The sequence below is a fragment of the Macrobrachium nipponense genome, chromosome 6 (genome assembly GCF_015104395.2).
Source record: "Macrobrachium nipponense isolate FS-2020 chromosome 6, ASM1510439v2, whole genome shotgun sequence".
Classification (NCBI taxonomy): Eukaryota; Metazoa; Arthropoda; class Malacostraca; order Decapoda; family Palaemonidae; genus Macrobrachium; species Macrobrachium nipponense.
In genome coordinates, this window is record NC_061108.1 from 28151728 (window position 1) to 28164639 (window position 12912).

Here is a 12912-nt window from a genome sequence, read left to right on the forward strand (position 1 = left end):
AAAAATGGGGAGAAACTATATATAGAATTTAAGAAAGAGCTCATAGCAAAGAGTTAGTGTTGCATACTGATCACAGTAAAAAAATGCCTACAAGTGCTACTGTTAGTGAATTTAAGGCCAACAGAGGCTGATTTGAAAAATTCAGAAAGAGAAAAGGCATACATAATGTGCCTACTTCAGTGATTAGGGACTTGTTTGCAAAGTTGAGTGATGTGGAAAATTTTGTGGAGAATTATCATCCCAACAAAGATGTAATCTGTGTCTCCAATAGCTTTAATGACAATTGCCATGTTCTACTTTAGGCAAATTTTAGAGATACCAGAAACAAATGTCTCTTGACAGTTTGTTGCAAGACATGGGTCCAGTGACTCTCAAACTGGTCCTAGTGCTAGTAAAAACTGAAGAGGGGAAGTAACCCCATATAATGCTAGTAAAAGACGAAGAGGAGAAGAAACCCCAGATAGGTCCTTGATATCTGAAATCCCTCTGGAGGGGGATTCCCCTTCCAATCAGTAACCTTTCCTCCTCCCCTTCTCTCTCTCTTCCATATACATATTAACAAATCTTCCATAAAGGTGAGAGTGATGGTAAATGTTCATTATTCGTTTCATTATCATTTATATTTATTTCTATCTTTTCTGTATGTAAAACTGTGGTTATTTTGTGTAAAATGTATTTTTTGTTAATATTTTTGGGAGCCTGGAAGACATTAGTAATTGTATTTACATTATTCCTTATGGGAATATTTTTTGTTTTGGTTTTTGTATGTTTCAGATTTCGTGGGAGGTTCCGGAACTGATTATGTATGAAAATCGAGGTTCTACTGTATGTATACATATAATAATGTTAATAGTAATGGATTTGATTACTATAATTCTCATAAATTGGCATTCTTTTTATTTTTTTTTCAGGAACTCTGCAGTATCCTTGGAGAAGATTCAAAAGTCGTTGATGGTGCTGTGAAAGGAGACATAGGTAGTGACTCTACATTGTCTGACTAATTTTATATTTGGCCTTGCTATGATAATATGTTTCTAGTAATAATTTAATTGATGGTAGTAACTTTACGTTTCATATTATACAGGGTTGCTATCATCTAAGGCAGAAATTTTTTTCATTGCTACTACTTTAGATTTTTGGACATGGTTTTGAAATTAACCAAAAATGACAGCTAGTCTTGAAAATGAGCTTTACTTTGAGATTTTGTTATTGGTCACTGTTATTTATATAGAGTAGTTTAATCTATATGAATTTTAAAGACTGCTTTATACCAAGATACAATACTGTATCAGGTTATTTCTTATCCTGGGAAATGAAAATTTAAAAGTATAAGTGGCCAACAAAAACTAGCGACAAAGTCCCCAGGATGGCTAGAAGATTGTGCCCAAGCATCAAAATCCAGCAGGTAGCTCCTAAGGTAAAGTCTTTACTTTGACCTTTAGCTATGGTAACATTATTCGTAAATAAAGTAAGTTTTAAATTTTCCTGGAGAAAATTCAATGCAACAATTTTATTTTTCAGTAATGTACAGTATACTCCTTAGTTTCTATAGAACTATGTTTCATATAGCTGTAGGTTATTTTTTCTAGATAATTTCTTTGTACATTTTTTAAAACTTTTTTTTAGACATGAAAGGTTTTATGTGCATTGAGTGTATTAATCTTTCACTTAAATTAAATTTTCTCCCACTTGAAAACAATATAAAAAAAGAGAAAAACCATTAACCTCAGCCATATTATGGTGCCCCATACTCTTACTAGTTTGCCACTCCGAAGATGTTATTTTGCTCATTATTTAAATAAACAAAATTTGTGCATTAGCAATTTTTGTATGCAGTCAGCTTTCAGTGCTGCTGTGGCTAACTCCGTGGCCCCTACTTAAATGTCATCTGACTCTTACCTGTTATTAAGACACAATACCTATGGGATTTACTCCTTTAAGTTCTTGTTGCTTACTTCAGTTTTTCAAGTAGCATTAAAAATTTCACAGATAAAAGGTTTACTGTTGCCTTATGGAGGTGGTCATGCTTTCAAGGCTGAGATAAAACGGAGACCTCTGAATGTGCACACTCCTAACAAACCTTTTTACTGTCGACTTCCGTTTCAGTTCTGAATGACCTCAGGTTCCAGTACTTGGCCTTAGGCCCAATGTATATTTTAAATTCTGTTCTCTTCAGTACCTTATATCTTTAAAATGGATACTGAATGTCTTCTGAATGATGTATGTCTCCTTTTTCTCATGAAGGGAAAAGTAGATCTCAGCAAAGTTCAGTGTTTGTGCCTGATATCAGTTTTATTGACATGATTTCACCATATAAAACAGCCCTACATGTATATGTATGAAGCAACTTACATTAGTTTAACATTGAAAATAAATTATTTCTTACATAAGATTGCTCAATTCCCACTTTTGGGCCACGTAACGGACCCAGGTGTAAATGGGTATTGGAGTTAGCATGGAGCCAAGTGTGGGTCAGGAAGGAATCAGGCACCATAAAGCACAGCCCCAGTAGTATGGGATTGAATTTGGCATTTAATATAAGGGCATAATCGTAAAGTTCTAAAAAGATTAATAAAAAGAATAATTTATATTAGTATATAATTATAGTGCTCTATAAAGTTCTTATGGGATGAATAAAAATAATTCATATCAATATATGTATAATCATACTGCAAAATGTGTGGATGCTGAGTTGTATGGATTTAAGTTGTGCAGTGTGTTTGTGTTTCCTAACAAGCTTGACAGGAAAGCCAACCAGTCGTAACTAGTCTGTTTTTGCCAAGATGATTTAAGTGAGCAGATTCTGATGAGAAGAGGTCTAGTATGAAACTGCCTTTGAATTTAGTCATTTCAGGTATTTATTTGCATTAAGTTCATTTATATGTATACAAAACCACAATTTAATGGCATCAGTGAATTATAATTGAAATGTTTCCATAATCTTTCATGTTACAAAATAAAGAGGTATGTATCTTTCTCAATATTATTGCAACTATTTATAACTTAGTAAGGTAAAATATTCTTAAAACTGTGAAAACCTAAGCTGTTGAAAGAAGGGAGTTATTCTAGAGAATCACGGACTTATCAGATCTATGAGTAAAAGCTGTACTAAATTGTATGCAGATTCATGGTAACAAAGGAAGAGACTGTTCAGTGATTATAATCTTTTGGGTGAGCAAATTGAGACCAACTTTATATTTTTAATTTTATTTTTGTCTGGATATTTGGCAGAAAGTGACCATGTGAACCCGTAAGTGATTAGGAACCAATAAGATTTAGTTCCCAGTGAAAGTTTGTAAGGTTTATTTTATGTTAAAAGGAACTGGTTTCCTGTTGATTCTTTATAAGAGGTATAGTTGGTTTTTTCCTGTTGGCACATAAATGTTAGCTTTAAAATGATAATTAACATTTTCTTGTGTCTTGTGTTAGACTTAAAAGGTAATCATCTTTTGTTTTCTCTATTATTTTTGTTCATGCAGTGTTACAATTGGCTTCCTGAAATTTATAGGATGATAGTTCCAGGTTCCCTTAAAACCATTTACCTTGCATTCCTTTGGGACTTGCTTTTATAATAGTATTAACATTGCTATACTTATATCATGAATTTCTGATTCCTGTCTTCAGCTGTATACAAACTAGTTGTAAAATGTCCTTAAATGTGTAAATAAAAAAAAACATGAAGCTGTTGATAGTTTAGGTCTCGTAGGGATACTATTAGCAATATAATTTTTAGGATACTGTAATCGAATCACTTATTTTTGTCATTATGAAGTACATTACAGTAGTTTAAATATGCCACCAATTCACAATCTTAAATGAGATATGCTCTTTCTGTCTAAGCTGCTATCAGGTCTCATTTGTTATCTATACACTTTTTGTTCATGATTTATTGGATCTTCCAGTGGCTCTTTCTTCTTGTTTCTTAAATATTTATGCCATTCTGACCAATTTTTAATCATCCCTTCTCATGTCCAGACCATCTCAAACTTGAGGTCTCAGTCTTTTTTTCCTGTCTTTTGATACCACATTTCCCAGTTCCTCATTTGTGAATTCTCTTGCTGTACTAAGACCCAGAATCTTAACATTCTGTAGTTTCAGACAATCTCCATTTTTCTTGTCATTGCTGATGTTTCTGTTGCATAGCTTAGTACAGGCCTTATGTATCCATTGTAAGTATATTTGATTTATTTACTAGTGGGACATTTTTCTTTACTAATAGTAATTGAGCTTTTTATATCCATTTCATCCATGCTGCTGCAGCAGCATGGATGAAATGTATATAAAATGCGCAATTTTTATTAGTAGAGAAAAATGTCCCACTAGTAAAGAAAGCAAATACTTACAATGAATACATAAGGCCTGAAATATAGCAAGTAACTGGAGGCCTATCACCTGCCTACCAGTAATGTGGAAGTTACTAACGGGTAACATCAGTGAAAGGCTATACAACTAACTAGATACAGACACCATCCCCCATCAAAAGAAAGGCTGCAGAAGGAGGTGTAGGGGCACAAAAGACCAGCTCCTGATAGACAAAATGGTAATGAAGAACAGTAAGAGAAGGGAACCAACCTAAGCATGGCATGGATTGACTGCAAGAAAGCCTTCAACATGATACCACACTCGTGACTAATAGAATGCCTGAAAATATATGGGGCAGAGGAAAACACCATCAGGTTCCTAAAAAATACAATGCACAACTGGATCAATACAGGCAGTGGTTATCGGTGGAGGTTCCGTTCCCAGGGTTGTACCAATAAGCGAAAACCACCAATAATTGAAACTGCAATTTATGGCGCTGATAAGCACCCTTATGGGGCCATACTGCCTGTACTTACAAGCTCTGTAATAAGACTAGCAGAGGTTAACATCAGGAGAGGGATCTTCCAGGGTGACTCCTGTCCACACTACTCTTCATATTAACCATGATTCCCATGACAAAAGTAGTACTGCAGAAAATGGATGCTGGGTACCAACTCAAGAAAGGGTACAACAGAATTAACCATCTGATGTTCATGGATGACATCAAGCTGTATGGTAAGAGCATCAAGGACATAGATACCCTAATGTAGATTGTATCTGTGGATGTCAAGATCAAGTTTGGAATAGAAAAATGTGCCTTGGTCAATATAAAAAGAGGCAAAGTGACAAGGACTGAAGGGATGAAGCTACCAGATGGGAACAGCATCAAACACATAGATGAGACAGGATACAAATACTTGGGAATAATTGAAGGAGAGGATATAAAACACCAAGAGATGAAGGACACGATCAGGAAAAAATATATGTAGAGACTTGAGGCGATACTCATGTCAAAAAGATACGTATGCAGACTTAAGGTGATACTCAAGTCAAAATAATGCCAGAAATATGATGAAAGCCATAAATACGTGGGCAGCACGATAATCAGATACAGCACAGGAGTAGTGGAGTGGACGAATGCTGAACTTGCAGTATAGACCAGAAAACTAGGAAACACATGACAATACACAAAGCACTACACCCAAGAGCAAACACAAAAGGAAAGAGGGAGAGGACTACTAAGCATAGAGGTCTATCAACATCGAGAGCAGAGCCCTGGGGCAATATCTGAAAACCAGTGAAAATGAGTGGCTCAGGAATGTATATGCATGGAAGAAGGACTGATAAAAGTAGACAAAGACCAGAAATATACAGACAGGAGAATAACAAACAGAACGGAGGAATGGTACAACAAACCAATGCAATGACAGTATACATACATGAGATAAACTAAAGAACTGGCCAGTGATGAAAAATGGCTACAGAGGGGAGAACTCAAGAAAGAAACAGAAGGAATGCTAACAGTGGCACAAGATCAGGCCCTATGAACCAGATACATTCAAAGAACGATAGATGGAAATAACATCTCACCCATATGCAGGAAGTGCAATATGAAAAACAAGACTGTTAACCACATAGCAAGTGAATGTCTGGCTCTTGCACATAACCAGCACAAAAAGAGGTATGATTCAACAGCAAAAGACCTCAACTGGAGCCTGTACAAGAAACACCAGCTACCTTGCAATAATAAGTGGTATGAGCACCAACCTGAGGGAATGATAGAAAACGATCAGGCAAAGATCCTCTGGGACTATGGTATCACAACAGACTGGTTGATACATGCCCATAGAGCAGACATGACGTTGATTGACAAAATCAAGAAGAAAGTATCGCTCTTTGATGTCACAATACCATGGGACACCAGTGTAGATGAGAAAGAAGGAGAAAAAATTGATAAGTATCAAGACCTGAAAATAGAAATACGTAAGAAGTATGTGAGATATGCCAGTGGAAATTGTACCCATAATTATAGGAACACTATGCACGATCCCAAGATCCCTGAAAAGGAACCTGGAAAAACTAGATACGCAGTGAAGTAGCTTCAGGACTCGTGCAAAGTGATGGACTTCCAAGGAGGCAGGATGTAACCCAGAACCCCAGACTGTAAAAACCATCCGGTCAAATAGGATGTTTGTGATAGACCAAAAAAAAAATACCAATAATAAATAGTAAATTATATTTAAGCTCAACGCCATATAGTGCATACATAGAATATACAAAATATGTAGAGACTGCAACATACACACAATCTAGATACTTAGATAACTTGAAAAATTATACTAATTGGCAATATCCACACAATTGCTGAAGAAGTAGAAAAAAAAGCATTCGAATGGTAATAACAGTAATTATAATGAGAATAATAGTAAAAAAATATTAAAAATTATAATTCAAAAAACAGATTACAGACAATTAATTTCCTGCTAGGGACCTTAGTGGTTACATAAGTCAGATCCAGAAGGCTAAATGCAAACATTGACAATAGCAAAACTCTAGAATGCTGTATGTGTGTAATACTTAGAAATATAGTACTAATAATGATAACAGATTTTGCAAAAATGACAAATTTTTAATCTATTTGTATTTTTCATAGCTAACAAACCTGAGGTCTTAACAATAGCTGGAAACCAGTTAAAAGCAATCAATCTGTGGCGTCTAGCAACTCATGCGTATATGAGGTGAAAAATAGTCACCGACCAGCCATAGAACACTGACATGTCAGTCTTTCCCCCAACCCAGGAAAAGAGAGGGACGGTTCGAGCTGGGCCGTAAATGTTAAGACCTCAGGTTTGTTAGCTATGAAAAATACAAATTGATTAAAAATTTGTCATTTGTTCATACGTAGAACAAACCTTTGGTAAGCGCCTCAGTGGCGTGGTTGGTATGGTGTTTGCGTCCCACCTCGGTGGTCGCAGGTTCGATTCTCGGCCATTCCATTGAGGAGTGAGAGATGTGTATTTCTGGTGATAGAAGTTCACTCTCGACGTGGTTCGGAAGTCACGTAAAGCCATTGGTCCCGTTGCTGAATAACCACTGGTTCCATGCAATATAAAAACACCATACAAACAAACAAACAAACCTTTGGTATTAACAATAGGATAGACTTATACTTGGAGGGAGGTACAAGTACCCTAAACCAGGGAGTTTAACCCACCTGATCACCCTTCCTAGAAGAACAAGTTCTAAAGAAGGGGGTCCAAGCCCATGAGAGAATAGACAATTGCATATCTAAAAACTTGGTTGTCTGGGTTGAAACAGTAATACTATACGTATGACCAGATTCATTACATTCCAGGAACAAAAGAAAACTGCCTGCTCAGGCAACAAACCATGCAAGCCACAGAGGTTTGTCACCACTTCTCACTCCCCTTGCTAGAGAGAGGAGCACTTGCTACTAAATAGCAGATTTGTGTATTGTATAGTAACAATTCAAAACCACCACCGGAATGACCACCCTACTCGCCTGTATCAGACCAGTTCCAGCATATGACGTGTCTATTCTTTGACCTGCCCGTAGGAAGAAAGGAAAAAAGTGAAAGAAAGAGGCCAGCCAACTGACTCATTTTCTCTTCCACACAATGATCTTAGGTAAGATACAATTGTCCCAACAGGGGCACTGGGTGAATTACACAACTTGTTGGGCAGCCACCACTGAACCCAAGGAAAATGTGACCTAAGACTTGTGGGCAACATCCTTTAGGTAAAAAGAGGTGAATGTGGATTGATGAAGCCAAGAGCCAGAGCTCACCAGAGCTCAAAATTCTGTGAACAAACAAGTTTTTCTTTCTTATACTTCTGATGTCATGTCTTCTGGCCTGCACAGACTCAGCGACAGAATTAGCAAGTAAGGAATAAGTTTAATCATCTCATGTAACCAGAATGGAATTGTGTTTTTGGACAATTCCCTTCTGGGCTGGCCTGTGCTAACAAAAGGTCTACAGCACCTAGGCTTTAGGTGACGAGTCCCCTTCAGATAGCATCGCAGTGCTCTGACAGGGCAAAGCAAGAGCTCTTGTGGATCGTTGTCCACAGTCATTCAGTGAGGGAATGGAAAACAAGGCAAATTTGTCATCATGCACCAAGGGATTCTGGGTCTAAGCGATGAATTCTGGGACAAATTCAAAGGCCACAGACCTCCAACCTCTGATGTGTTTAACATCATAACAGGTCATGAAGCTCCACAACTTTCTTTGAAAAGCCAAGGCTAACAGGGAAACCGTCTATAGAGTCAGATCCCTGTCTGATGACCAACGTAGGGGCTCGAATGGAGCTCGAGCATGACTTCTCAGGACTAGAGAAGGATCCCACGCAAGAGGCTTGAGTTCTTCTGGAGAACAGGACTGTTCAAAAGGAAAGAGCTCTAGCTGAAACAAAAAGACTTTTCTCAATCCTGAGGAAGATGAGAAGATCTGCTAACCACTGAACAGAAGCTCTGAGTGGAGAGAAACCTTAATGATTACACCATTCACAGTAGACTGCCCATTTCCCCTGGTAAACGGCTGACAAAGATTTCTTGAGATAGCCAGACATTCGATGACAGTTGCGCTGCACCAGTGGGCGATCAACAACTTGGTGGAGCTCTCCGCCAGTTACATTCCAAGAAAAAGGAATGTGGCCCACAAGCTGAGTCGTTGGGACCAAATCCTGGACATGGAGTGGCCTCTGCATCAGGACGTGGCAGACGGGCTTTTTCACGTTTGGGGAAGGCCTATGCTAGGCCTCTTCACCACTCGCATCAACAGGAAGTTGGAGGTTCAGTGGTCCCGGATCCTCATAATCTAGCAGAAGATGCCTTGGGACAATCTCGAGGTGTGAGCCTTCCCTCTGTTTTGCCTGATCTCTCAACTTCTAAACAGAGTATAATGAGTTCTTGAAATCTCAGGATGACCTAGATTAAGTCATTTATGGAACAGACACCTCATTATCCCATCTTTCCCACGATTTAGATCTTGCCTTGCTGCTTAGGACGCTTTGTATGAGTGATTTGCTGCTGTTTCTCAGTCAGGTGATTAGACTGGACATTGCTTGTGGTGAAGTGGTAACGAGGAGTGTTTGTGAGGTGTCTTGAAATGGCATTGTAAACAGCGGGGATATGGCTAATGGATTCTCAGGTATAGCTCGTCCAAAGGGAACTCCCTTATTTCCTTTTTTATCAGGTTTTTATATACAGTATTGTGGTAAACTCATGAATGACTGGCTCTCAGGCTTCTTATATGAAACCACTTTCATCCATATCATTATGGATGAAGCTGGGGTCTAGAAAGTCTTTTTAAAATCAACTGTTATGTTTTCAGTTGGTCCTTTTATGCATATGCTTTTTTTTTCTTTTGTTTGGGATGCCTTGATGGTTAGTCTAATAAAAAGGGAAATGAGTTTGTGGTGAGCAAACATTTAATGTTAATTATTAAGCGATGAGCAAACAATGTTAATTATTAAGCAAGTAATTTTTTGTTACTAATTAAAGAAATTTTACCTGAACCAATTTTATTAAGCAGATAAATCTGGAATGTAATTGCCTCAATTTCAAATTTGGATTTGTTTAATTAACACTTAATCTTTTGGGTTCATGTACAGTTTATTTAAATTAACAATAATAAACACTTCTACACTATAAGTTTGACTGGATTTTAGAATATAAAGTAGATTGCCTTTTAATACAATAGAGACACAAGAAAAAATATTTTTTATAAGGAAATCAAACATTATTGGCATTTCAGTTGAATGTTGGTACAGGCAGTCCCCAGTTTACGAAGGGGGTTCCATTCTTGAGACATGTCGTAATCCGGAACATCGTTGAAAATCATAAAAAATCCTAAGAAACCCTTATTTTTAATGCTTTGGGTGTATTAAAATCTATGTAAACTGCTTTTTTATTGCCTTTTTCGTTAAGAAAACTTTCAAATATTGATTATTTTGCCTTTTTGGAGTTATATTTCTTCCCTCAGAACGGCGTCGTAACCCTAGAACAGGTGGCGTAAACCTGGAAATAATTTCTGAATAATATAATTGAAAAGCGTCGTAACCTAGGAATGTAGTAAGCTGAAACCTTTTTAAACCGGGTACTGCCTGTACTTTATAGTTTTCATAATATACTAGTATATGGAGAATTTACATTTTCCTCAATTTTCCTTCATAGTTATGTAGAATTTAATATTTTTTTATTTTGCTTTTTTGATTACTTTAAGGAGTGAATTCTTCTGTAAACTAACATTGTAGGTGAGTCAGAAAAGATAATACATGTATCTAGTATCATCTGCACTTCTAGAATTGTAGTTTAGGTCTGTTATTGGTTATACAGTATATATATATAAGGCAGTCCCCGGGTTACGACGGGGGTTCCGTTCTTGAGACGCGTCGTAAGCCGAAAATCGTCGTAAGCCGGAACGACGCTTGGAAATATGTCTTAAACTAATAAAAAGTTATAAAAAACCTTACTTGTATCCTTTTGGTTACACTACATGTCGTTTCCTGTAGTTTTATGTACAACCTGGAGTTATTTTCATAAAAGAATGCTGGTTCTTGAAGGTAAAAACTATTGTAATCCTCTGGTGACACTACATTCTTGAAGTTTTATGTACAACCTGGAGTGATTTTGCAAAATCTTGAGGGCTACAAGAACAGCTGATTACTATTTACGTATCATATAGACTAATTAAAGTAAATGTATCTTTAAATAGGCTTATATATTAGTATCAACAAAACATTTCCTGCCATGAGTCAGAGGCCGTTTAATGAAACGAACACTTCTCTGTCCTATCTGTTCAGAAAATAAACGTTACGTCAATCCCCGAGACCATTGTTGCCAAAGCGTCTCTCTCTCTCTCTCTCTCTCTCTCTCTCTCTCTCTCTCTCTCTCTCTCTCTCTCTCTCTGATCAAATTACATTGGAAACTTGACATACGATTGCCCTAATATACGAATGTTTTGAGATATAACAGAAAATTTGCGAAAATACAAGCTTTGATATACAACGAAATATTGAGATACGATTTTGCGATGAGTGTTTAGTTGTATAGGCGACCGATAAATGGCGTTCAGTCTGTTTGTTTGTTGGTGCTGCATGTTAACACGTCGTTGTTTAGTTCGTTGTATTTGCGCCTATTTTTCGTGTTATTTTGTCTATTTTATTATTAACCATGGGTCTCAAAGCTAAAGACAAAGCAGGTGATAAGAAAAACCCAAGAAAAATGATTTCGATGGAAGCAAAACATGAAATTATAGCAAAGCATGAACGTGGCGTTCGTATCGTCGATTTGGCAAACGAGTATGGTCGAAATCCTTCTACAATATCCACGATCATCAAGCAGAAGGAAGCTATAAAAACCCCCGAGACCATTGTTGCCAAAGCGTCTCTCTCTCTCTCTCTCTCTCTGATCAAATACGTACTGGATAATGTCTATCTTTGGATACTTCGATTTTGCCAAATATTGAGGGCTACAAGAACAGTTGATTACTATTTACGTATCATATAGACTAATTAAAGTAAACGTATCTTTAAATAGGCTTATATTATTAGTATCAACAAAACATTTACTGGCATGAGTCAGAGGCCGTTTAACGAAACGAACACTTCTCTGTCCTTAACTCGGAGCGTCGGAAGACGCCTCTCTCTCTCTCTCTCTCTCTCTCTCTCTCTCTGATCAAATTACTGGATAATGTCTCTCTTTGGATACTTGGAATTTGCGTTGTAATCTAACCAGAAACTTCGTTTTGTTATTATTACTGGAAACAAGCAATGATTTTTTCATTATTTGCGCTTTTGGACTGTTATATGTAAACTAGTATGTATTCATTCGCTCGGAAACTAGTTCCGCATATGAGGCGTCACTAAAAAACATAGAAAAATACAACATAAAAAGTGTCGAAAATCATCATAATCTCAAAATTTTTGTTGTAATCTAACCAGAAACTTATTTTTATTAATATACTGTGCTAAACTATAAAGGATTTTTATCATAGTATGCGTTTTTTAAAAGCGTCGTTAACTCGGAGCGTCGGAAGCGTCAGCGTCGTAACCTCGGAACAAGCGTCGTAACCCAGGACGGATTTTTCCATTGAATATTTAAGAAAAAGCGTCGTAACCTCGGAACGTCGTAAGCCGGAACCGTCGTAACCCGGGGACCGCCTGTAGTAGTCTACATCCAGCTTGTAAGGTACTGTTAATTGATAAAAGATCAAGTCTTGCATATATTTTGTAGAAAATTCTGTGCTCAAATTGTATCATTTATATATTTGCTTTCTGCAGTATCCTTTTACTTTTGTTTTTGGAAATTCTTATGAAAAATTTATGTAATATCAGGAATTAAAATGAGAGAAATGCATCGAACAAAACTGCTAAAGCTAATTGACTATGGATTGCAACTACTATGTCCATTCTAAGCAAAAATAGCATAAGCATTTAGTGGGAGAATAGTTTATAATGTAATTACTTTTAATTTTATTAAGTATTAGTCCAGAGGAAGAGTGATAGATTTTATTTTTGAGTAGAATGCTATGCTATGCGTATTAGTGTTACTCTTGTACTTGTATACCTTATTTGAACCAGATTATT

General features: G+C 36.8%; 1 protein-coding gene across 1 annotated transcript in view; it reads left to right on the forward strand.

The window, feature by feature from the left end:
• LOC135216473 (ATP-binding cassette sub-family D member 2-like) overlaps positions 1–11246 on the forward strand; it is a gene marked incomplete in the record, with an annotated part of 122290 nt that extends 111044 nt beyond the window's left edge. Inside the window, 1 exon segment of the mRNA XM_064251842.1 lies at positions 912–11246. Coding sequence (XP_064107912.1) covers positions 912–1001 — 90 coding nt within the window.
• Positions 11247–12912: the final 1666 nt, after the last annotated feature.